We start from the raw sequence: 22,018 nt of genomic DNA, 5'->3' as shown, positions 1-22,018 counted from the left end.
ATTCTATTCAAACCGGTCACCGCACACCGCACACTTATTATCGGATAAGAGGATTACACACATACAATGTATAACACCTAGGTTCATTGTCGGGGTGTGGGATAACTCATGCATGATGTTCAATCCGTCTATCTATATGCTAAATATATTCCTGTGGTCCACGCATGCGCTGCGCTCTCACCGCACGTCTGACGAACACACCACGTGGATCAACACGACAAGCTTAAACAAGTCACCCGTGAGCCAAGCTGAGCTGACACCCTCCCAAAAATAGAATCATGAGGCTGATGCACCATGGAGCTCTGAAAGCAACCAGAAGTCAGCATTGTGGTGGGGCCCCGCACAGTCACGTGACAAAACCATGACCCAATCATTGGAAAAGGTACATACAGTACAACTGGTCCGTCTCATCAACATTCAATTCAATATCCAATGCGTGCAAATCTAAGCTAAATACAGAAGAAAAAGAAAGAAAGAAAGACCCGAGCATCTGCGATCCACATTACCAGGATCGACCTCCTGTTCCCGGATGGGCACAGTGCATTGAGAACGGCGTACATCCGGACGGGTCGTGTCGTGTCATCGTTCCGAGTGAGTCCCTGGTCATGTCCTACCCCGGAAGAGCAACTTTACACCATCATTCAATTTGTGTGCCCTCCCGCCCCCTGCAACCACTCGTAATTCCTCCCTTGAACGCGGCAGACTTTAGTAGTTCTGGTAAGTGCCGTAGTTGCCGTAGTTGCCGTAGTTGCCGTAGTCCCCGTAGCCGGCGGGGGCGGTGGTGGCGCTCGCCGGGGCGGTCGAGGTCGCGGAAGAGGCGTCCTCCTCCGCCTTGGCGGCGGGCTGCTCGTCGCGCTTGTACGAGCCATAGTTCCCGTAGGTGCCGTAGTTGCCGTAGTCGCCGTAGCTGGCCGGGGCAGTCGTGGTGGTGGTGGTAGTAGCGGCGGCGCTCGTAGTGCTGGAGGAGCTGCTCTCGTCGCGCTTGTAGTTCTGGTAGTTGCCGTAGTTGCCGTAGTTGCCATAGTCGCCGTAGCTGGCGGGGGCAGTGGTTGTTGGGATAGCTTCGGAAGTAGATGCTCCCTCCTTCTCCTCCTCGGGCTGCTCGTCGCGCTTGTACGAGCCGTAGTTGCCGTAGGTGCCGTAGTTCCCGTACTCGCCGTAGCTGGCGGGCGCGGCGGTGGTGGTGCTAGCAGCAGCAGCAGCGGAGGTGGTGGACTCCTCGTCCTCACGCTTGTAGTTCTGGTAGTTTCCATAGTTGCCGTAGTCACCGTAGTTGCCATAGCTGGCGGGGACGGCGGTGGTGGTGGTGGTGGTCGAGGTGCTGGAGGCATCGGCATCACGCTTGTAGTTCTGGTAGTTACCGTAGCTGCCATAGTCCCCATAGTTGCCATAGTTGCCGTAGTTGGCCGGGGCAGTGGTGGTCGAGGCGGCCGAGGAGGTCGAAGAGGAAGCAGCAGCAGCATCATCCCCGTCAGCACGCTTGTAGTTCTGGTAGTTGCCATAGGCACCGTAATCGCCATAGTTGCCATAGTTGCCATAGTTGGCGGGGGCAGTGGTGGTGGTGGTAGCAGTGGTAGCGGTCGAGGTGGCGGCCTCGGCCACCGGAGCAGCACTCACACCCAGCATGTTGCTGCCCAGGACGAGCAGAAGGCTCTTGGAGAGAGAATGCATGGTGAATGGACGTCTCAGACGGAAGAGGGGAGAGGGACAGGGACAGGAGATCTAGGGCAACTGCAGATGGGTGGTTGGGGGGAACTGCAAGGCAAAGGTCGGATGGCAGGCTGTATTTATAACTGTGTCTGCGAGATTTCTTTCATCCTCTTGATGATCCAGATTTAGCAGCAGGAGAAAGAAACATCCGCAGCCCAAGCAGTCACAGCACAAGGTCTGCTAGACTGCAGTCTATCGACCGGCGTGGGGAAGGCAACCCACAGGTCAGTGACCAGACTGATTGGCCACGTCTCGGATTGTACCATCGCATGGATGTGTGAAGAGAGGCCAAGAACCCAGCTTATGCCAATCACCAGACGATGGCGAGCAAATGGGATCCATCGGGGGACCCGGTTACATGTTGCTTGCCTCACAGTCTGTCCCGTGGAGCACCAATATAGAATTGACTCAGATTATTCTGCAGGCCGAGAGATGAGCCTCTCTGCAGGTGAGAGAGAGGAGAGGGCAGAGGAGGGGTGCAAAGCCTCGGTCGGACGAGAGAAATGGTCCGAAGCGGCGGGGGGGGGAAGTGGATGATGTCGACAAACAAACTCAAGATGCAACAGGCTAGAAGCAGGATTCGGAGGGCAGTGGAAAGTAAAGTAAGGCATCTTTGCGTCATGTCTCAGATGTGCTTTCTGGGCTTTGCTTTGCTCTGCTTTACTGAGTACTGAGTACGGAGTACGGAGGACTGAGTACCCAGAAAAAATGCGGAGCTGGGGCTGGGCTGTAAGGCGGGCAACACAGCAACACAGCAACAACCGGATATGAGACAGACATGCGGCTAAGCGGCGGATGTCTCAGTTGCAGCAAATGAGCGACCTTCCCGTCGACGGGGCACTCTGCACTGGCCATGTCTTACTTTCCAAGTCACCCCTCCGTCAGTCACATATTGAGTCCACTATTCATGAAATGATGAAAGTCTACGATGAGATATTATTAGCAGCGGAGGGTCACGGAGATACTCCAAGAAGAGCATATCCACACCTCAGGCCATTCGACTTGGCCGGTCCAAGACTAAGAATAAACATCCCGCCTGATCGCCTTTCTCACATCTACTCCCGTTTCCCTGAAGATTCTTTTCTGTTTCTGCCTGTTGGTGGGTTTTCTCGTCAAACTTGAGGTTGGCTGTTTTCACGATGAATCTCTCCAGAGATACCAACTCCTTCGAGGACAAGATGCCTTCCTCCGAACGCTCCACCTCAACCGACAGGGAGAGGCTCCTCATCGATGAGGAGGCTACCCACTGGTCGCAGAACAACCGTTCCTCCAAGTCCTTGCTCGGAGGATGGTTACGAGTGTTGTTTGTGGTTGCTGTGGCGGTCTTGTCGTGTTTGGTGGGGGTTTTCCTAGGGCACAACCAGAGGGACTTGGACAAGTCGTGCACGCGGCGGACGACACAATACTGTAAGTTACCCAAGCCAGATTCCTCTTCAAGAGTCTGCATCATATGTGGACATTTGGAGCCAGTCCCCAGCTAACGCGATCGCAGCACCTGTCATCGGACAAGTCGGGCTCAAGTACCACCAACAACCCTTCAACGGCTCCCTGTTGAAGCAAAACATCTTCCGGCAAGATGCAAGCCCTGAAGTAGACGCAGCCTGGGAGTCCCTCGGTGCCAACTGTGTGTTTATCCCCTCTCAGCGGTAATTGTCTGCATGCTGACCCGCTCTCAGTCCGCGCCATCAGGGTCCCCGCCGAGGATGCCCAGAAGTCCGGCTTGGCGAAGGACCAAGTCAAGATCCGGGAGAAGTATGGCGGGGGGTATCCCGCCAACGTGGAGGGCTTCCACCATTTGCACTGCCTGGTATGTCTGGTGATACACCGCCGGTCCAGTTCCAGCCATGCAGCTAACCCGAACAGAACCTCCTCCGCCAGTCCTTGTACTACAACTACGACTACTACCACAACCTTGGCACCGGTGCCTTCACCAACGACGATTACATCGTTCGACACCACGTCTGTAAGTGAACTCTTGTCGGTGAGCAAGATGACCTAGACTGACAGCAGCAGCGCACTGCCTTGACGTCCTCCGCCAGGAGCTCATGTGCAGTCTCGACGTCGGCGTCCTCGGCCAGGTCTGGGTGCATCCCGAGCACCCGGAGCCCTTCGTGGACTTCAACACCAAGCACCAGTGCCGGAACTTTGAGGAGATCCGGGAATGGGCGGAGAAGCACCAGCTGCCGGAGACGGTGCCGTCGGACTTCCTGGAGCCGCCCTTGTTGACGGATCGGGTGTACGAGGAGATTCCGTGAGGCGATGGAATTCAGGATTGTATATATAGAGCTGAGCAATGATGATTGCATATATGACTGTTTACTTTGCCGGCCTGCAGTGATACAGGATGATATCATGGAAAGCAAACCTTGTCAACCCGATTGTAGAGGGATTCAATAGTTAGAGTCACGTGATCATCGGTAAATGCTGGGCATCCACAGAGCGCAGATAGAAGCACTCAGATCCTCTCTTGAGATTAGACTAGAATAGTGATAATATCACTTTCAACATCACCGAACCTCACGGAGCTCTACCCTGCAATCCCTAGACAGCAGTGGAAATACCAGGAAACAAGGTGGAAACAACCCACCCCCGCATCACACCCCGGATAAACCCGGGCCCGGGCCCCGACCCGCCCCAAAATCACTCACGCCACCACCGAATCTGCATCTAATCAACACAGAACGTCAAATCCCCAGCCACCACATTCCAACCTGAACCCATTTCCAGCTCATCCTTTCCAGAAAACGCCACCAAAATCAGGGCACAAGCCCACAAAGCCCCAACTTCATCTCACCCAGTGCCCCTTCCCCCACTCCCCAATCACACAAAACAACTTGAACCCCCTACGACATCCCCCAAAAGTACAACCACACCAGACCAGGCAACCGTGCAACCACCCAAAATGTCCCTCCCCCAAATCTCCGCCCAGTTATCCCCCACCCCGCACCCGTTCCCCACCTGCTGCCTCGCCCTCTCCAGCACATTGGTGACGTACCTGGGGAAGCTCCTCCCCGCCCACCCGGGATTCACCCTCTCGATCGGCAGCGGATCCGGCCTGCTGGAGGCGCTGATCGCGCTGCGCCACCCCACCGTGCCGGTGGAGGGCGTCGAGGTCCGCGGCGCCGTGAACCGGTACCTCGACGAGTGGGCGCTGAACCTCGTGCAGGGGACGTGGGATCTGCATCCCCGGGCGGCGGGGGCGGCGGCGTGGATGTTCGTGTATCCGCGGGAGCCTGGGTTGGTAAGGAGGTATCTGGAGGGGGTTGGGGGTGGTGCGCTGCGGGTGGTGGTGTGGTTGGGGCCCCGGGCGGATTGGGGGGACTATCTGGGGTGTTTTGAGGAGGGGGGTTGGGTGGCGGAGGAGTTGGGGGAGGAGCAGGTTGGGGTGGCGGGGTATGAGGTTTGTGTCGTTTTGAGGAGACGGGGGGGTTAGGGTGGTTTCTTGGGGATCTGGTCAAGGTGTTTTGGACACGCCTGATGCATGGGCGGGTTGTGCGGCGTTGGAATGGGGGTTCGGTGGTGCTGGGTGTATCAGGTGGTGAACAGGAAGAAAGAAAGTGCAAGGGGGAGCTGTGCTGGTGTGGCGGTTTGCATGCTGCTTGCAGTTTCAGCGTATGCATCATTTGTGGCTCTTGTAGGGAGAAATCCTGCGGGAGCCTGGACTTGGCGAGGAGTGCATGACCCTATTCGCGATCATTCTTGGGCTGCGATGATACCTCTAGCGAACTCTGGGTCTGGCCCGGCAGATAGAGCGAGAAATCTTCTCTCGAGCGGAAATGGCCGTGGTGACATATCAGGTGGCCCTGACCTTTCAAGACTCCTCCCGACATGAATACCACCGTCTGGAAGACAAGCAAAACAGCTCTCGCTTTTCCTTTCGAAGCATTCAGATTGTATTCAGACGAATATCCAGAGGTCTCCGGAACTTACAATCAATCCTGTCTCTGAAGTGACAATCCCACACAAGATATTTCTCAGGCGAAAGATCAAAGACAATCGATGACTGGGCAAGATCTGGACCGGCACTTGAGATAAGCAGTTCTACGATCACTGTGGGGTCGGTCTCCACCCTTGCAATAACGACAGAAATGACACCAAGACACGGCACGTTGTCCTTGTGACAATCGCCCACCCTTTAATCTCCCTGTCAGATGAGCGGTTAGGGCTAGGCGTGACCCCCTGACTCCGTGCAGTGGGGTTGTTTTGCGTGACCCGCCATGCAGCGGAGATCTAGACCCTGATACCAAGACGCGCCAATCTTATGTCTACCGAAGTTTGATTGGAAGGACGATACGGACCGGCACCGGTTGGACCTTGCAGTTGAAGTTCGCCCTGCAATACTACTTGTCGCGACAGAAAGAGATAAAAGGGAGAGCGGAGCTCAACCTCGCGGAAACACGAGAGGTGGCCGCAAGTATCTTGCATACAAGTTTCATAGAGATTCAAACCCCAAAGCGAGAAAACTAGATCTCATGCTCCCCCTACCCCCATCAAGTCTATCAAACATATTTTGTCTAGCCACGAAACACAGAATAAACCCCCCTCCCCAGAGAAAAATGCCTACAGCACAGCCACCGTCTCCCCGCCCTTCAACCAGCACACCTTCTCACTGATGCCCTCCGCCTCAAACACCGCGCGCAGCTCCTCCCCGAACTGCGTAAAATGACCCCAGGACTCGTAGTGCATCGGCACGAGCACATCCGCCCGCAGCGCGCGGAACAGCCGCGCGCCCTCCTCGCCGCCCATCGTGATCTGCACCTTGGGGCCGTGGGGGTCCTCGGGCCACGCCACGTGCGCGTTGCCCAGGTTCATCACCGCGGCGCACACGTGGTACCGGTCCGCGATCTGCTCGAGCTCGTCGATGTACACCGTGTCGCCGGAGAAGTAGATGGCGTTGGGGAGGTTGTCGCGCCCGCGGCCGAACGTCTCGGCCGTCACGAGGAAGCCCGTGCACTCCTGGCCGGGAACGTGCAGCGTCGGCGTCGCGACGATGGTGAAGGTCTGGCCGGCGATGCGCGTCGTGATCGCGGACCAGGGCGGCATGCCGCGCACCGCGGGCCGCGGGGCGAGGTTGCGCGCCCCGTCGACGGTCGTGAACACCGGGCGCGCGTCCAGGAGCTGCCGGCCGAGCGGGTCCAGGTTGTCCGGGTGGTCCTCGTGGCTGAGGAGCACGGCGTCGATCACGGGGAGCTGGTCCAGGCGCAGCGCCGGGTCGTCTTCGACGCGCAGGACCACGCTGCCGCCGGGGAACTCCGAGCCGGCCGGGGAGAAGAACGGGTCCGTCAGGAAGTTGACGCCGTTGATCTCGAGGATGGCGGTGGCGGTGCCGATGTGCGTCACGTTCAGGGTGGGAGCCATAGTGGTGTTGTTGTGGAAGAGAGAGAGTTGGACCTTGCCCGGTGGGATGTGATGTACTGTACAGTCCTCGGATTTGCTGGTAGTGTCGAGTGAGGGCCCAGATCGAGGTACTTATACTTGCGACACGTGAGGTCAAAACTCTATACTGAGCTGAAATCCATGACGAATTTGTCAACGTCGAGCCCGACCAGATGCATTACTACGCCGGCATCCCGCCCGGGATCTACGGGGCATGGATTTGGTTCCCGAAGTTCACAGCCTAGGGTTTTGTCATCGGCACCAAGTGACTAATGAGCCTTGACGTCAATGGGTGGAATGCCGGCAAGTGGGATGCCGGCCGGCGGGATAGTCATCTTGGCAAATGGTGCATCTGTTCGCATGGCATTGGTAACCAAGCTTAACCCACGAATTACCAATAACTATTTCGCTGGAATGCGAATGCTTATGTGGAGTACGGACTGGCTGTAATCAAAGCAGTGTAAACAAGAGCGAGAAATAGACCACTCACACGATTTAGTACTATCTATACTGTCGGTACCGCGCATCACCACGTATATTGCCACGTATATTGTTCTGCTGTGTAGGAATAGTGGTCGCAAGGACCCGAACGTCTCGACATAAAGAAAATACCTCTCGAAACCCCATATCTAAGCGGGATCTTGGTTTGACTTTTCGTGAAGCTCAAGCGAGAAAAGGCTACGGGAACTGCATTTAGGGCATGTGCACCCCAGCGCCGATGTGGACCCGAAAGAGGTTTAGCATCGGGCTTGACTCTTCATGAGGGCCAGTATATGAAATAAGCGCTCTGTGCGATACAGATGAGCCCCTAACTTGATATCCATATGTTTTCAATTCTTCGAAAAGATGGGCCAAACAATATCCTATATCTATCACTACCACGTACTTCTTCCGATGAGAATCACGCTCTGGCCTGCATCCGCTCCAACTCCTGGATCATCGGACTGGCCTTCCGGATGCGATGCCCGTAGAAGTAGAACACCACCGGGATGGAGATGCATGCCGCCTCCACCAGCCCCAGCAGGGTACTCGCCCAGTTCAGCCCGAGCGTCGCATACATGGACGGTCCGGCCAGGGGCAGGCACGCCCCCACGATGCTGCGGGTGAGCATGTTGCCGGCCAGCGCCGAGGCCGTGTAGATCCCGTACGAGCGGGCGACGTAGTTGCTGGCGTAGATGAAGACACAGGCGTTGCCGGCCCCGAAGGGCACCCCGGAGAGGATGGGCACGACCCAGTGCACGTTGGGCGTGCACGTCCAGGCGAACCACAGCTGTCCGACGGCAAGCAGCGTGGCCCCCAGGCAGACCACGCTGGCCATGGCCTCGGGGGCCACGAGGCCGGTGGCCGGATCCTTGCGATGCAGGTTGATGACCCGGCGGAAGAGCGGCTCGCACGCGATGACAATCAGGACGCCGACGCCGATGCCCACGAAGGCCAGACCCCCAATGCCCGGGGACCAGCCCCGCTCCGTCTGGAAGGCGATGGGGAAGGCGACGAAGCAGAGGTAGAGGACCCCGTAGATGAGCGCGACGTAGATGTCCCAGAAGATGCTGGAGATGCCGGAGGTCAGTCAGTACGTGTTGACGACAAGCTGAGCCGGGCAATCAATCTCTTACCAAATGGGTTCGGTGAACAGCATGACAAACGGCCGGCCAAAGCCCGTCCGGAGTCGCGCGCAGAGACTCTCCCCGACATCGTACCGTGTCCACCACCGGGCATCCCCGGTCTGCTGGCGCCGCTGGGCGGCGCGCTGGCGCAGGATCACCGGCGCGTAGGTCTCGCGGATGCACGCCATCAGGGCCAGGACGGCCCCGCCGATAATCAGCACCAGCCAGTTCGTCCACCTCCACCCCAGGTATTCGAACACGAAGCCCCCGATAATCGGACCGTAGACAGGCCCGTTCGTCGGACCGATGGACCAGATGCCGAACGCCATGGCGCGGTGCTCGTCAGAGACCACGTCGTTCACCGAGGCGGGCGAGTTGCCCATGATCGCGCTGCCGAAGAAGCCTCCGAAGAACCGGCTGATTAGGATGGCTTCGATGTTCTGGGCCAGTGCGCTCGGGAGGATGAGGAGCAGGAAGAGGGTCATCGAGAAAAGGTACACGGGTCGTCGGCCGATGATCTCGCTCAGCGGCGCAAACACGATGGTTCCAATCCCCATGCCGCAGAGGTAGGTCGTGACTCCGAGGAGGCCGACGATCCTGGAGATGTGAAACTCTTTCTCCAGGCCGGGAAGTCCAGATGTGTATAGTGTGCTGGACAGGCTGACCACGGTCGCGCCCAGGCTCATAGTTACCACCGTTAGACCTCGGTACCAGACCGGCCAAAGGCGGGGATTCGCCGAGTCATTGGGCTCCCAGTCGACCTCGTACTCCGGGAGGTTGGTGAGACTGGGTAGCTTGGATATAGTGGGCTCAGTGTTCGGGTGCGTGTAGCCCTCTGCATCGGCAGTGTAGCTGCGAGTCAGCGTCGGCCCGTCGGTCAACGCGCGTTCGGGATCGGGGTCTTGTGTGGCGACCATTGCAGTGAACCTGTGCGTGTGCTGGAAACTCACTCACACTAGCAACCTAGGAAGCCGAACTGAACACACACAGTCTGGCTGAAATTTATACGTTCCTCCCGACGGGTTGCATATATTCATATAGATCGGACGGGTGGGATGGGACCGAGTGGGATGCCGGCCAACTGGCAGAGCTTAGTCAATCCCGCCTCGAAAGGGGGAGGGGGAGAGAGAATCTTTGCCACTGCCAGCAACTTCCATCCCACTATCCACCTATCCACCCAAAGCTGAAGCCTGTGGGACCTCTCTGAAAGATCAAACAATGCCATCTCAATCCGCTGCTCGATCAGCCAAGTCCCAATTTCCATGTGTCCATCCAGGCTGCCGCGCGACCTACCAGCGCAAAGAGCACCTGAACAGGCATCTGGCACGCCACGACCGGGCCCATCGCTTCTGCTGCCCACATTGTAGCAGCACCCTAGCCAGAAGGAATGTCCCCACTGCCCAGTCTGTTGTACCAGAGAGCCCTATTGACAGCTCATCCAGTGATCTCCTCCGCCGCCATGTCCGGATCTACCATCCTGACCGGCAGCCCCCCTCGGCCCGGACCCCCAAGGCCTGCAGCAACTGCCATGCGCGCAAGGAACGCTGTGATGGCGGAACTCCCTGTGCTCGCTGTGCACGACGAGGAGTGCACTGCTCACGTAATCCCCATGTGGATGTCGCTCCGGAGGAGGACCGAGAAAACGTCCTGGGAACCGGGGGGCTTTTCGGCGCCGATCTTGTGGCGTCCGTCGCCGACGCGTCCCGGTGGATCGGCCACGAGTATATCGACATCTACTTCACCAAGTTCCATCCCATCTGGCCCTTCCTCCATCGAACCACCTTCGATCCTTCCCAAGAGCCATGCATCCTCATCCAATCCATGCTGATGATAGGGCTGTGGATCAAGGGGGACCGGGAGGCGCGGCACACGGCGATGCTGTTCCACGACCGGCTACTGTCGGCGATCAGAGCTCAAAAGGTGAGCATGGAGCACATCCCCAGCCTCCAAGGTCAGTCGAGTCGGAAGGCTAACCTAGCCTCGCACAGGATCAATGGTATGTGCCCGAGTCGATGGGACATCGTGCCGACAGCAGACCGTGGCCCATGGCGACCTACCAGAGTATCCTTCTGCAACTGATCTTCGCCGTGCTCACGGCCAAGCCGGAGGTCGAACTGGACCTGAACTTTCGTTTCCGGCTCCCCGAACCGACCTACGAGCTGCTCACGGCGCTGGTGGCCACCGGCCGCCGACTGGACCTGTTCTCGTACCCGAACATGCTCGCCCGGCATCATCCGACTGCCCCGGTGGCGCTCGTCTGGGTGGGCGTGGAAGAGACCAAGCGGTTTAGTTTGGCTTTGTACAAGCTGTGCCGGTTATGTAGCACCGGCGGCACCTCCACTAGTCCAGCGAATATGGACGGTGGCGCGGGTGGGCTTCTGACACTCGCGGACTTGGACTTTTGCATTCCGGACAGTGACGAATTGTGGAATGGTGCGTCGGCGATGGATGCTGAGGTCGTCCGCCAGACGGGCCTGCAGCCGACGGTGAGGGATAACCGCAGCCCTGGGAGCTGGATTTCCCAAGCGTCGGCTCACCTGCGTGACCCTGGGGTCCGATTGGACTGGATCTGATTGCTTCCAGGTGTTGTTACCGAGCTTGGTTCAAATAACTACTGCTACCTCTTCTTTTTCCTTTTCCGGTCACTTCCACAGGATACCTATCTCGACGAGACAGTCAGCCGGTGAAATGGGGAAGAAGAAAAGCAAGAAGGATGAGGTTCTAATATGTCTACCGGGCAGCCATTGTTCGATGACCCCGCGTTTTCAGCCAAACTACCCCGAGTCGCAGCCACAGGAAGGCCAGGACAATGCATTTGAGGAGCTGAATGAGGGGGGTGGGGAGCCACTCAAAAAGAAGGTTCCGCACAAGGATGGGGTTTCTTGAGCTTCCTTCTGGGGTTTCCAGTGGGCTGCCTGTATCAATAAGAGGAGATATACCGTGCCTCCGGTGCCGCGCTGAAAAATGTTGGATTCGAGTAAGAGTAAATTGCTCGTTGTATACTGCTGATCGGTCCCTCCGTCGCCAGTTGCCTTCGCACATGCTGAGAACTTCTCATCCCTGGAATCACCCTTACATGATGAAAGGACCAGGAGGATGATCCGTGCGAGTTGACAGGAGCAGGACTCTTCATCCGTCAGCAGGGCCCCTGCTAGATTGGTGCTCAGAAGCAAGATTCACGTCTGATGGTAACAGAAATGACAGGTCCGACATGCAAGGGGCGCGCGCGGCGGGCTTGGTGCGGAATGTGACTGGTGGCAGAAGCCCGCGGCCAAGGCCGACATATCAACCAGATAATAAAGATTTGAGGACAATAGGGCAGGAAAGAAAAGTCAAATATGGCAGTAGTGCCAAAAGCAAGGAAAATCAGAAACTTGGTGAGATCGGCATCTTATTCCGTACATTGAAGCTTATATCTTTGATCTCTTGACAGCGGATTCCGATATCAGCGAGAAGTGTTCCAGCAACAGGGATGTGTGATGATTTGTAACGAGATCTTATGACTCCTAACTCATCCTCTAAAACACAGTTGACCACCGCGAAACTTCCTCCGCCGCAGAACACCCAACTCAAAACCTGGGAATGTCACTGCTGGAGGTGTCCTGGCATCGGAAAATCCGGTGGATTCCCACAACCCTGATCATTCTGCCCATTTGCGCAGTCTGCCTGGTGCCATGGGTGCCATTGAGCAAGGAAGTGTTCTGGTTGATGATCGGCTATGGCTTCCATACGGGGCTGTGTATTACTGCAGGTATGTCCGCGCATCAAGATACAAATGGATCTACCGGCCACCTCGCCCTCTGAGAAGCACCGCGGGAAGGAGAAAGGATCTCACTTTCAGCCTGCCTAACCACGGCAACCACCAACAAAAGGGTACCACCGCCTGTGGAGCCATCGCGCCTACCGTGCGTCTTTCGTGCTGCGACTCTACCTCGCCATCTTCGGCGCCGCGGCCCTGGAGGGCCCGATCAGGTGGTGGGCGCGCGAGCACCGCGCCCACCACCGCTACACCGACACGGACGAGGACCCCTACAGCATCCGACGGGGGCTGTTCCACGCCCACCTCGGATGGATGGTGCTGGCGAAGCCGCAAGCACAACCGCCCGGGAAAACCCAGCGCACACGGCGCCACATCGACCTCTCCGACCTCGACGCCGACGCGGTCGCCGTCTGGCAGAGTCGGTACTACGCATTGCTGGCCGTACTGATGGGCTGGGGGTTCCCGACGGTGGTGGGCGGGGTCTTGTTCCGGGATTGGATGGGCGGGCTACTGTACGGGGGCATCATCAAGATGGTCCTCGTCCACCACAGCACCTTCTGCATCAACTCACTGGCGCACTACCTCGGGGACCGGCCCTACGATGACCAGGTCACCCCGCGCGACAGTTTCCTGGCCGCGGTGCTGACGCTGGGCGAGGGGTATCATAACTTCCACCATAATTTTCCGTCGGATTACCGCAATGGGGTCCGCTGGTATCATTACGACTGCACCAAGTGGGCGATCGCGGGGTGGGCGGTGCTGGGACTGGCCGATTTGGCTGCGCCGGGCGGGCGACGGCGAGATTGAGAGGGCGAGGCTGCAAGAGATGCAGAAGGCGCTCACCCGGCGGATGGAGGCCCTCCCGCAGGCTGTGCCGGTGGAGAAGTTGCTGCGGGTGGACTGGGCCGAGTATCGGGGTATGGTTGAAAAGGGCCGGTTTTTGGTGGCCGTTGATGGGGTGGTGCATGATGTCGGCGCGTTCATGGCGGAGCATCTCGGGGGAGAGCATTTGATTCAGGCCTGGGTTGGGAAAGATGCCACGATGGCGTTCCATGCGGGCATTTATAGGCACTCGAAGGTGGCAAGGAATATTCTGGCCTGTATGCGGGTGGCCGTACTCGAGAATGAACAGCCAGGGAATGGGTCCTAATGAAGTGGTCTGATTGATTGACATAAAAGAATCAACAGGAAGGTGTCTTGACATGCCAAACGTATTCGACATTGATGTCCCTTGTCACGAATGCTATATCCTAGAGAAAAAGGATCATCTGCCGAAGTCCTGCGGAATCAATCGAAGCTCGAGGGACCTGTCCCCCTTGGTCTGTCAGAATGGAGCTTATTGACGCCGTGCACTAGGATCCGCCCAGCCCAGCCACAACTCCAAGTTTCAACAGCCAAGAAAGTGAATAGGCCAGGCTTGCAGTCGCATCCCTTGCAAATCCATTCTAACTTGCAGTGGCACCGGAACCCATTTCGAAAAGCACCGAAGTCGTGCTGACACACAAAGCTGGGATCCGTCCTGAGCGGTGATATGCTCATTGCATAAGTGATCCGGCTGATAGGTGTGTGGCAATCCAGACCTGAGTCAGTTCTGTGTGGACCTTCCGCATTATTCCTCTTCATCTCCGCATCGAATATGCACGGACGAAACGGATAAGATATTTGGATACGTCTTACCCTTGCCTGCAGTAGTGTATCCCAAAGCGGGATACCTGAAGACCCTTATAAAACCTCTCCCGTATGGATCCGATGCCGGCATTGAGGATCTACAGCCCCCTCTGATTATCCTGTAAGGTATAGTGGTTACAAATTGGGAAACGACATGACGAATCAGATAGCGGGACAGGGAAATCCATATGCAGTGAATCTGAATAGTAAGGGTCCCCTCCGCACATGTGTTGGTCGAATGTCTCCTGCCAGGCTGTGGGGTTGGCGAGCCTTCGGGAAAGGCCTGTGATGTGATCAATCACCGATCAACATTTCGACATGAGAGAGACCACGGCACGGGAGACCGAAATGGTTGGTGATATAACTCTCCGGTCGCCCGTGGATTTAGAACTCTGCTTGAAGACAACCGGTCGAGAGCCAATCCCGACGAACTAGTTGTTATTCAGGCGCGGGTCGATAATCCATCTCACCAAGCCACCATGGCCGCCTATGCAACGTCTATGATCCAGCAGTTGATGCAAGCCCGCGTGGTGGAGACGACGAAGCAGAAACTCGGAGATCGGGTGCAGTACGCGCTGCAGTATGCAGAAGACGAGCCATTGACCTATCTAGGCGGTCCTGATGCAGGGTCAAAGAGGGAGGTGTTGGTGATTGCCAAACGGCCGACGTTCTGGAGCCGGCTTCTCGCTGGCGCGGATCTGGTGAGAGTTGAATTGCTTGGGACAGTCGGGCCTCGACTAATGGCAGATATAGGGGTTCGCGGAGTCATACATGCTGCAGGATATCGATTGTGAGGTAGAGCAATTGCTTAAGCTCTTCACGGTGTGTTAGCGGACGCAAAGATATGGTCAATGTGTGTAAATGCACAGCTGATTAGGGCATAGCTCCTCTCCCAACACCGCGGGGGCTTCCGGCGCAGCTGGCTGCACCAAGTGGCCACCGGCGCCGCGCAGCTCCTGCAGCGCAGCAACGACGTCGAGCAGGCCCAGATCAACATCTCCGCCCACTACGTCACCTCGAACGTGCTGTTCTCCAACTTCCTGTCGCCGGACATGAACTACTCGTGCGCCCACTGGTCCGCCGACCCGACCGAAGCCCTGGTAGCCGCCCAGCGCCGCAAAGTGCACGCCCTCCTGTGCAAGGCCAAGATCGCCCCCGCGCATCACATCCTCGACATCGGCTGCGGCTGGGGCGACCTCGCCATCCAGGCCGCGCAGACGTACCACTGCCGCGTCACGGCCGTCACCCTCTCCAAGGAGCAGAAGCGCTGGGCCGACGACCGCATCCAAGCCGCCGGGCTGGCCGATCGCATCGAGATCCTGCTCTGCGACTACCGCAACGTGCGGCCGCCCGCCGCCACCGGGTACTACGACCGCGTCATCTCGGTGGGCATGTTCGAGCACGTCGGCCGCGAATACTTGGCGGAATACTTTGCGACCATCTCGCGGCTGCTGCATCCCAGGGAGGGGATCCTGGTGTTGGATGGGATCACGGCGATCAATCGGGTAAGGTTGCCCCCACATCCACGATACTCCTATACATCCGCAGCAACCGGCCGAAAGTTCAGCGACCTAATACCCATGGATGATTGCAAAAATCTAGATCCACAGCCTGCAAGCGCGCACCGACCTCTTCATGCTCAAATACATCTTCCCGGGTGGCTACCTCCCCACCACCGGCATGCTGCTCGATCACATCCACCAAGGCTCCGGCAAGACGCTGGAGATCACCTCAGCCGAAAGCGCCGGCTCGCACTACGCGCGATCCCTGGAGGTGTGGCGCCGCAATTTCTTCCGGAACTGGGGCGCGATCGAGACGGATTTCCGCGCCGAAAATCGCCAGTGTACCGATTTCGAGGTCGAGGCCTATCGCCGGAAATGGCTGGTATGTGATCGTTCCTGTCCCACGTCAGGAGGAAGGGGGTTGATGCTTCGCGGATAGCTAACGGTCTTTGGATTTGTGTCGGTTGTTTGCTGCAGTACTATTTTGTCGTGGCCGAGACGAGCTTCCGTCTGCAGCTGCTGAATAACTTCACCATCACGGCGGCGAGGACGCCCGGGTCGGAGGTTAGCTATGAGTCGTTACCGTATGTGGAGGTGTAGGTGCACAATTTCTGGTCGCGGCTGGTGGGGGTATAGGAATCGCATGGTGCTGCTCACAAGGGGAGTTAAGATAGAAGGGATTTATGGATTGCGCGGAGATCTCTGATGCTGTCGTCTCCGTGGTGTGAGCGAGACAACAAATAAATACGTGCAGATTCGACAGTACCAGTACGAATTGCTCACAGAATTTTACAACTGCCTCTTCTACGCGATTTGAGCACGAATGAACGACTCATTCATCAAATGCTGCCAGTGAAACCCATAGGGTGCCCAGCATACTGGTCTACTTCCTAGCGTTGGGATATTTCCCCGAATACCTAACCTTATCTCTGGGTAGATCACTATTGTCGAACGTCCGAGACGTGGCAACGTGCAAGCCATGTGGATCAAACTGTCAAGAAGGAAGCGAGACATTATTGAAGAGGGATATAATCTTCTATACTAGACGCAGGACGCAGTTATCTGTACTACTACCGAACTGTAGGAAGCAGAGTGACAGGATTGATGTAGTTATAGTATACTGTCAATGTTTATGCAGTGGCTCAGAGGGCAATTCAACCTCAGATACTCTTATAGTCCATGTAGCATAGGCTTGTTGTAATGGCAGGTCCAGCTTGCTTGATAATCAGCCGCTTCTACTTTGTCATTGGCTGGTAGCTTGATCTGAGCTCTCCATTCCTCGGTGCGTTGATGAGTTTCTATGCCTCAGACGGTAACAATAAGGTTGATGGGCCATTCATCCACTCATCCTGATGAATAGTTAGATATAAAGTGAATCCACGACACTGGAATCATAATCACAGAGGTCCATTCTGGAAATTGGCGGCCAAACACTTTCCCAATGTGGGTGCTCCTAGATAAGTTATGCCTTATGGGGAAGATTACCTAATTATACAGACGTGCACATTCACCAGAGCATGGGACACGAAAATCACCCTCTGAAGTGAGGATAGAGAGTATGGCCCAACCCACATTCTATATCGACGCCATTCTTCATAGACACAGAAAGGAAGGAAGTTGTCTTGGGTTGGGTTGTGATGCAATGACGTCGACATGTGGTATGGACAACATCTCCCCCGCGCCCCCCCGGGAAAACAGAAAAGTTAACTGAAACCGGGTTTATCTCCTCATACGCAACCGTACCACTTAACCGGTGATGCAATGCGCACACGACAGCTACTGGACGCATAAAGCTCATGAAAGCAGCCAGAGGCAGAGCGACACCACCAAAATGCAACAATGGGAAACGAATCGTACACCGATCTGCTGATTATCGGCGCCGGCCCGGCCGGGCTGATGGCAGCCTGCTGGGCGGCGCAGTTCCAGATGCAGACGCGGATCATCGACCAGAAGCCCGGGCGGACGCCCACGGGTCACGCGGACGGGCTGCAGAGTCGCACGCTGGAGATTCTGGACAGCTTTGGCATCGTTGATCCCATCCTGCGGAAGTCGGTGCGGCATACGGAGATGGCGTACTGGGTGAGGACTGTCGCACCATCTAGAGTTGGGCTGCGGGAGGCTGATCAAGAGGATGTAGGCGATGAATGAGAGCACAGGGCACATTGAGCGGCGCAAACGAACCCCGTCGTTGCCCGGGAGCTCCGTGTATGATCAAAGGCTGCTGAACCAGGGCGCTACGGAGCAGGTCTTCCTCGACTATCTCCACGAGATGGGGATGCAGGTCGAATACGGAACTCGAGCACGGGAGCTGGCACTATCGGAGTCTAAATCCGAGACGGATCACAAAGTGGCCGTTGGGGTCGTGTCGGGTGAGGCGCAGGGTAAGCTTTTCTCGGGGAGGGACCTTATCTATCGCGCATTGGAACGTGGCTTACACTATCCAGACACGACCGATGGCTCGGATACGATTCAATGTCGCTATCTGATTGCATGTGACGGTGCACGTGGCTGGACTCGGAACCAGTTGCAGGTCCCAGTCGATAAGAGTCTGGGGGAGTCGACCTGGGCGGTGTTTGACATTGCCCCTATTACGGATTTTCGTACGTGCATGGTGAAGGCCAAGACTTTGCATCTTGATTCGTGCTAAGACATCACACAGCGGACATTCGGCAGTCGTGTGCGATCAGCTCCGGCGACCGTGGGAGTATGATGACCGCACCCAGAGAGAACCGGCTAGTTCGGTTCTACATCCATCCCAAGGGCGACAAGGAGCTCTGCAATGGCCACGATACAAAGCATGAGCCAGCGCTTGATGCGCTGGTTAGGACGGCGGATAGCCTGATGAAACCGTACAAGTTGGAGTACAAACACTGTGATTGGTACTCTTTATACTCAGTATGCACATCACACCCCGAGCCCTCCTTCTCATCACTCTGACAGCAGAGCAAAGATAAAACAGCAGCTCGTCAAGCAACTCCGGCCCCACGACAGGTAACGTACGCCTGGACTTGGGCTCATACAAGACGTTCCACTGACCATGATAAGAATATTTCTGGCTGGCGATGCTGCCCACACTCACTCCCCAAAGGCAGGTCAAGGGATGAATGTGTCGATGCAGGATACATACAACCTGGTTTGGAAGTTAGGTGCGGTCATAACCGGAGCTGCGAGCCCAAGGATACTGGAGACCTACGAGTCTGAAAGACGACCGGTGGCAGGGGAATTGTTGGAGCTGGATGCGCAGCTGGTCGGGGCGTATGAGAAAAGCACCGGCGCGGCCAAGGGGGTTGAATCGGTTCGGGACCAGTACTCCGAGTTCATATCGGGTCTAGGGGTGACCTACGGTCCTGATCTTCTCATTTCAGACCAGACTACACAGGGTTTGGCAAAGGACATCAAAGTAGGAAGACGCTTGGATCCGTTCTATGTGGTCAACCATGCCGAAGGTGCATCGATCAACCTGATGACCAGGCTTCCAAGCGATGGGTCGTGGAGACTATTGGTCTTTGCCGGGGACATTCGTCAAGCAGACGCTCGTGTGCGTCTGAATTCATTTGTTGAGGCGTTCAACCAGCAGCCGTTGTTTGCACGCATGTGTGAGAAGCGGTACGGAACCCGTGCCGGGTGGCTTCTGGAGACGATCCTCGTGCATGCAAGCCCACGCACATCGGTCGAGTTGCTTGAACTTCCTGAAATCTTCCACCCGTATGACGACACGTGGGGATGGGACTACATGAGAGTATTCACGGACGAGGGCTCATATGGTCCCGGGTGTCGTGGTGCATACGACGGCTATGGGATTGACAAGAATGCTGGGTGCGTTGTACTTTGTCGACCGGACCAGCATGTTGGTTGGATTGGGGCTATGGAGGACGTGACTGATCTGGAGGATTACTTTTCTGCATTCTTAGACACGTGAGACGATGGACGTAATGTACAGGATGGCCACAATGGCTACAATGTAGATACTGGTCTCGAATGAAGAGCTTTTCAAAAGATGGTCTCTCCCCATCAAAGAATGGATATCATTCCTATGTTAGCCTACATGATACCCCGTGCTTTAGCTCTCGCCAATCCATTGTTTGGAACCTGAGTTTACATGACTCGCTCACACGCAAGGCACGGCAGCAGCAGATGTGTTGCCTTACTCCGGAACTCTGCCAACCCTGGCATCCATGTTATGTCGAATCGAGAAAGCCCCAACCCTGCACGACACAAGCCTTGGATGTCGATCGAATGATCTATCAAATTCGAGGTGTAGATCTGGGTCCACGAGAGCGCCCCACTGCCGTCATAATGAAGTAGGGTCACTCCACACCTTCACTCGTGACCTAGCCCTAATCCCTCTTCCCCGGCAGCTCCCACCCTAACACCTCCACCTCCGCAGCGCAAATCCCTCGAAACTCAATCTCCCCAAGCTCCCGGCACCGAATCATCATGATGACCGCATCTCAGCAGGGCAGGGACCGTCGAACATCCCCGAACATGGCCCCGACCATGGCCCCAATCTGCCGGCCAGTCTCTGGCAATCGATAGCCAGCAGAAATGCGGGGTTTCACTGTACTCCTTTCTTCTGGAAAGGCCGATCGCCTGGAAACCCCGCCAAGATGATGTCGAGCATGACTTCACATCCGTACTTTCCCCTCAACCACCGCATCATCGCCTCGTATCAACACCTCGCAGAGATACATCGTACGTACGTTGGAATCTGAAGTGACACGGATGAGGAATCAAGTTTCTGCCTGGTCGACCGTATCCCCGAGCATAAATACCCCCGGCCGGGCCTCCCTGGCCTGGTCAGCCAATCCCACCAGTCTGACATGTCATCATCATCAACTACATCAACACTAGCGACCAAGCCCTCCACCTAAACCACCCGGGTTGACAATCAAAATGGCTCACAACACCAACCCCGGCAACTTCTCCAACCGCCCCCACGAGGAAGTGCAGAACATCGCCCGCAAGGGCGGCCAATCCAGCCACGCCGGCGGGTTCGCCAGCATGGACGAGGACAAGCAGGTGGGTGCTCCATCGTCGCCCCGGATCCTTCGCCCCTCCTTAACTCTCGGGATCCCGTCACTAACTCGAAAACGATAGCGCAACATCGCCTCGATGGGCGGCCACACGTCCTCCGGCAGCTTCCAACCGGGCGACCCGCGCGCCCGCGAGGCCGGCCACAAGGGCGGGCAGCACTCCGGCGGCAGCTTCGAGCCCGGCGACCCCCGCGCCCGCGAGGCCGGCCGGAAGGGCGGCTCCCGCACGGCGGACACCCCGGAGGAGTAAACAGTGAACCCCCGTGCCGCAGCCTCTCACCCTCACCACCCACCGACGCTGTTTTGAGCAGTTGGGGGGTTTCCGGGGAAATCTTATGATGAACGTGACGAAATGCGACACTTATGACGTGCAATGATTTTGATTGTTTTTGTGCTGCCGTGTGCGATGTGGAATGGCGGTTGACGGGGATCGGGGAACCGTCCGTTAGGTACTAGGTACCAGTTATCAGAATGCTCGGGCAAATGGCCAATGGCGGTGGTTTCATGGACTCATGTACTGTATACTACATAGTACGAACAAATCCAGGTGGACCGAGTACAAAACCAAAACCGACCAGCGTGCGGTGCTTTCAGATCGTAAAACGTCAGCAGTCCCACCCTCATCCTGCAGGCACGGTACCGCCTGTATCTAGTGCTTATGCTTCCCTTTCAGCTATCGATCTGCGGATAGCAGAGTCTGCAGCTGAGTTGAGTGAGGACATCACTACACACCATAAACAACGAGCAGAGTGATCTGAATTGCGAGAGTCGGAGCGAGCGTCGAATTGATCCCAGAAGGCCGGACCGATCTCGTGTGGACTCTCCGTTCGCCACCAAGGAACCTCGTCCATCTACTATACGCACGTACTTACAGTACAAAGTCCAATCGGAGACCGCCCAACCAAGCAGTGACATCCCGATGGCATGCCATTTTTAGCTTCCACGATCTCGACAGAAAGTTACGCAGTACGTACTCCGTACGTCCTCAGCATATCCAGCCTGTGCGTCAAAGCACAGACACCAACCCAAAACCCACACTAACCCTCCTCACCCAGTCCCAGGGCTAGTCAGCGACGATCGCGCGAATCCCTCGAGACCCTAAATCGTACTTTTTCCCACCACCCTCCCCCCCGAATCCCCACCCATGCCCCAAGAATTCTCCGACGCGATCGATCGGAAGGGCTAGTGCGGGTGAAACACGGCAAGACGGGAAAAGGGCAAGCTTGGACGTTTTGAAACATGCTTGGCTGCAGCCCACATCTGTGTGCAGCTAAGATTATAGTGGGGATAAGGCTTTACATACTCGAGTAGGACAGAATCCAGTTGGCTTTGACTAAGCATTGCGTGGGGCGCAGTGGACTC

General features: G+C 56.6%; 11 protein-coding genes across 11 annotated transcripts; 9 read left to right on the top strand and 2 right to left on the bottom strand.

Annotated features, from left to right (window-relative positions):
- Window positions 1-705: 705 nt before the first annotated feature.
- On the top strand, window positions 706-1,722 carry BO86DRAFT_435478 (uncharacterized protein; the record flags this gene model as incomplete). Its single annotated transcript, XM_025675963.1, has 1 exon — window positions 706-1,722. A coding segment is annotated over one exon (1,017 nt), but the record flags the coding sequence as incomplete, so codon positions are not given.
- Window positions 1,723-2,840: 1,118 nt separating this feature from the next.
- BO86DRAFT_449504 (oxidase ustYa family protein) lies at window positions 2,841-4,023 on the top strand. Its single transcript, XM_025676722.1, has 5 exons — window positions 2,841-3,117; window positions 3,203-3,334; window positions 3,387-3,517; window positions 3,574-3,673; window positions 3,724-4,023. The coding sequence occupies exons 1-5, from the start codon at window positions 2,850-2,852 to the stop codon at window positions 3,963-3,965; spliced, it is 873 nt and encodes a 290-aa protein (XP_025525617.1). The 5' UTR covers window positions 2,841-2,849; the 3' UTR covers window positions 3,966-4,023.
- Window positions 4,024-4,230: 207 nt separating this feature from the next.
- BO86DRAFT_435476 (uncharacterized protein) lies at window positions 4,231-5,143 on the top strand (the record flags this gene model as incomplete). The annotated part of the gene is made up of 1 exon (XM_025675962.1): window positions 4,231-5,143. Exon 1 carries the CDS (start codon window positions 4,613-4,615, stop codon window positions 5,141-5,143), a length of 531 nt encoding a protein of 176 aa, XP_025525616.1. The 5' UTR covers window positions 4,231-4,612.
- BO86DRAFT_146154 (uncharacterized protein) lies at window positions 5,086-5,741 on the top strand. The gene has a single exon (XM_025666258.1). It carries the CDS (start codon window positions 5,192-5,194, stop codon window positions 5,540-5,542), a length of 351 nt encoding a protein of 116 aa, XP_025525615.1. The 5' UTR covers window positions 5,086-5,191; the 3' UTR covers window positions 5,543-5,741.
- Window positions 5,742-6,270: 529 nt separating this feature from the next.
- On the bottom strand, window positions 6,271-7,068 carry BO86DRAFT_449502 (MBL fold metallo-hydrolase; the record flags this gene model as incomplete). Its single annotated transcript, XM_025676721.1, has 1 exon — window positions 6,271-7,068. The coding sequence occupies one exon, from the start codon at window positions 7,066-7,068 to the stop codon at window positions 6,271-6,273; it is 798 nt and encodes a 265-aa protein (XP_025525614.1).
- Window positions 7,069-7,941: 873 nt separating this feature from the next.
- BO86DRAFT_342769 (MFS transporter) lies at window positions 7,942-9,667 on the bottom strand. Its single transcript, XM_025669124.1, has 2 exons — window positions 8,703-9,667; window positions 7,942-8,636 (listed from the first exon to the last, which is right to left on the bottom strand). Exons 1-2 carry the CDS (start codon window positions 9,608-9,610, stop codon window positions 7,988-7,990), a joined length of 1,557 nt encoding a protein of 518 aa, XP_025525613.1. The 5' UTR covers window positions 9,611-9,667; the 3' UTR covers window positions 7,942-7,987.
- A 194-nt stretch (window positions 9,668-9,861) lies between these two features.
- Window positions 9,862-11,525, top strand: BO86DRAFT_342766 (Zn(II)2Cys6 transcription factor). The gene is made up of 3 exons (XM_025669123.1): window positions 9,862-10,078; window positions 10,136-10,613; window positions 10,682-11,525. Exons 1-3 carry the CDS (start codon window positions 9,912-9,914, stop codon window positions 11,264-11,266), a joined length of 1,230 nt encoding a protein of 409 aa, XP_025525612.1. The 5' UTR covers window positions 9,862-9,911; the 3' UTR covers window positions 11,267-11,525.
- A 597-nt stretch (window positions 11,526-12,122) lies between these two features.
- BO86DRAFT_411379 (acyl-CoA desaturase) lies at window positions 12,123-13,603 on the top strand (the record flags this gene model as incomplete). Its single annotated transcript, XM_025674582.1, has 3 exons — window positions 12,123-12,444; window positions 12,566-13,209; window positions 13,286-13,603. The coding sequence occupies exons 1-3, from the start codon at window positions 12,276-12,278 to the stop codon at window positions 13,601-13,603; spliced, it is 1,131 nt and encodes a 376-aa protein (XP_025525611.1). The 5' UTR covers window positions 12,123-12,275.
- Window positions 13,604-15,065: 1,462 nt separating this feature from the next.
- On the top strand, window positions 15,066-16,423 carry BO86DRAFT_435456 (putative methyltransferase; the record flags this gene model as incomplete). Its single annotated transcript, XM_025675961.1, has 3 exons — window positions 15,066-15,626; window positions 15,724-16,005; window positions 16,101-16,423. Coding segments are annotated over 3 exons (966 nt in total), but the record flags the coding sequence as incomplete, so codon positions are not given.
- Window positions 16,424-17,462: 1,039 nt separating this feature from the next.
- BO86DRAFT_411378 (FAD binding domain protein) lies at window positions 17,463-19,542 on the top strand (the record flags this gene model as incomplete). The annotated part of the gene is made up of 6 exons (XM_025674581.1): window positions 17,463-17,702; window positions 17,761-18,004; window positions 18,068-18,223; window positions 18,283-18,518; window positions 18,574-18,614; window positions 18,669-19,542. The coding sequence occupies 6 exons, from the start codon at window positions 17,463-17,465 to the stop codon at window positions 19,540-19,542; spliced, it is 1,791 nt and encodes a 596-aa protein (XP_025525609.1).
- A 906-nt stretch (window positions 19,543-20,448) lies between these two features.
- Window positions 20,449-20,906, top strand: BO86DRAFT_366180 (uncharacterized protein; the record flags this gene model as incomplete). Its single annotated transcript, XM_025670088.1, has 2 exons — window positions 20,449-20,642; window positions 20,721-20,906. The coding sequence occupies exons 1-2, from the start codon at window positions 20,517-20,519 to the stop codon at window positions 20,904-20,906; spliced, it is 312 nt and encodes a 103-aa protein (XP_025525608.1). The 5' UTR covers window positions 20,449-20,516.
- Between the last annotated feature and the right edge of the window lie 1,112 nt (window positions 20,907-22,018).

Source organism: Aspergillus japonicus, assembly GCF_003184785.1.
Source record: "Aspergillus japonicus CBS 114.51 unplaced genomic scaffold BO86scaffold_42, whole genome shotgun sequence".
NCBI classification, from domain to species: domain Eukaryota; kingdom Fungi; phylum Ascomycota; class Eurotiomycetes; order Eurotiales; family Aspergillaceae; genus Aspergillus; species Aspergillus japonicus.
The sequence above is the reverse complement of the archived record's forward strand: the minus strand, read 5'-3'. Positions and strand labels throughout refer to the sequence as shown.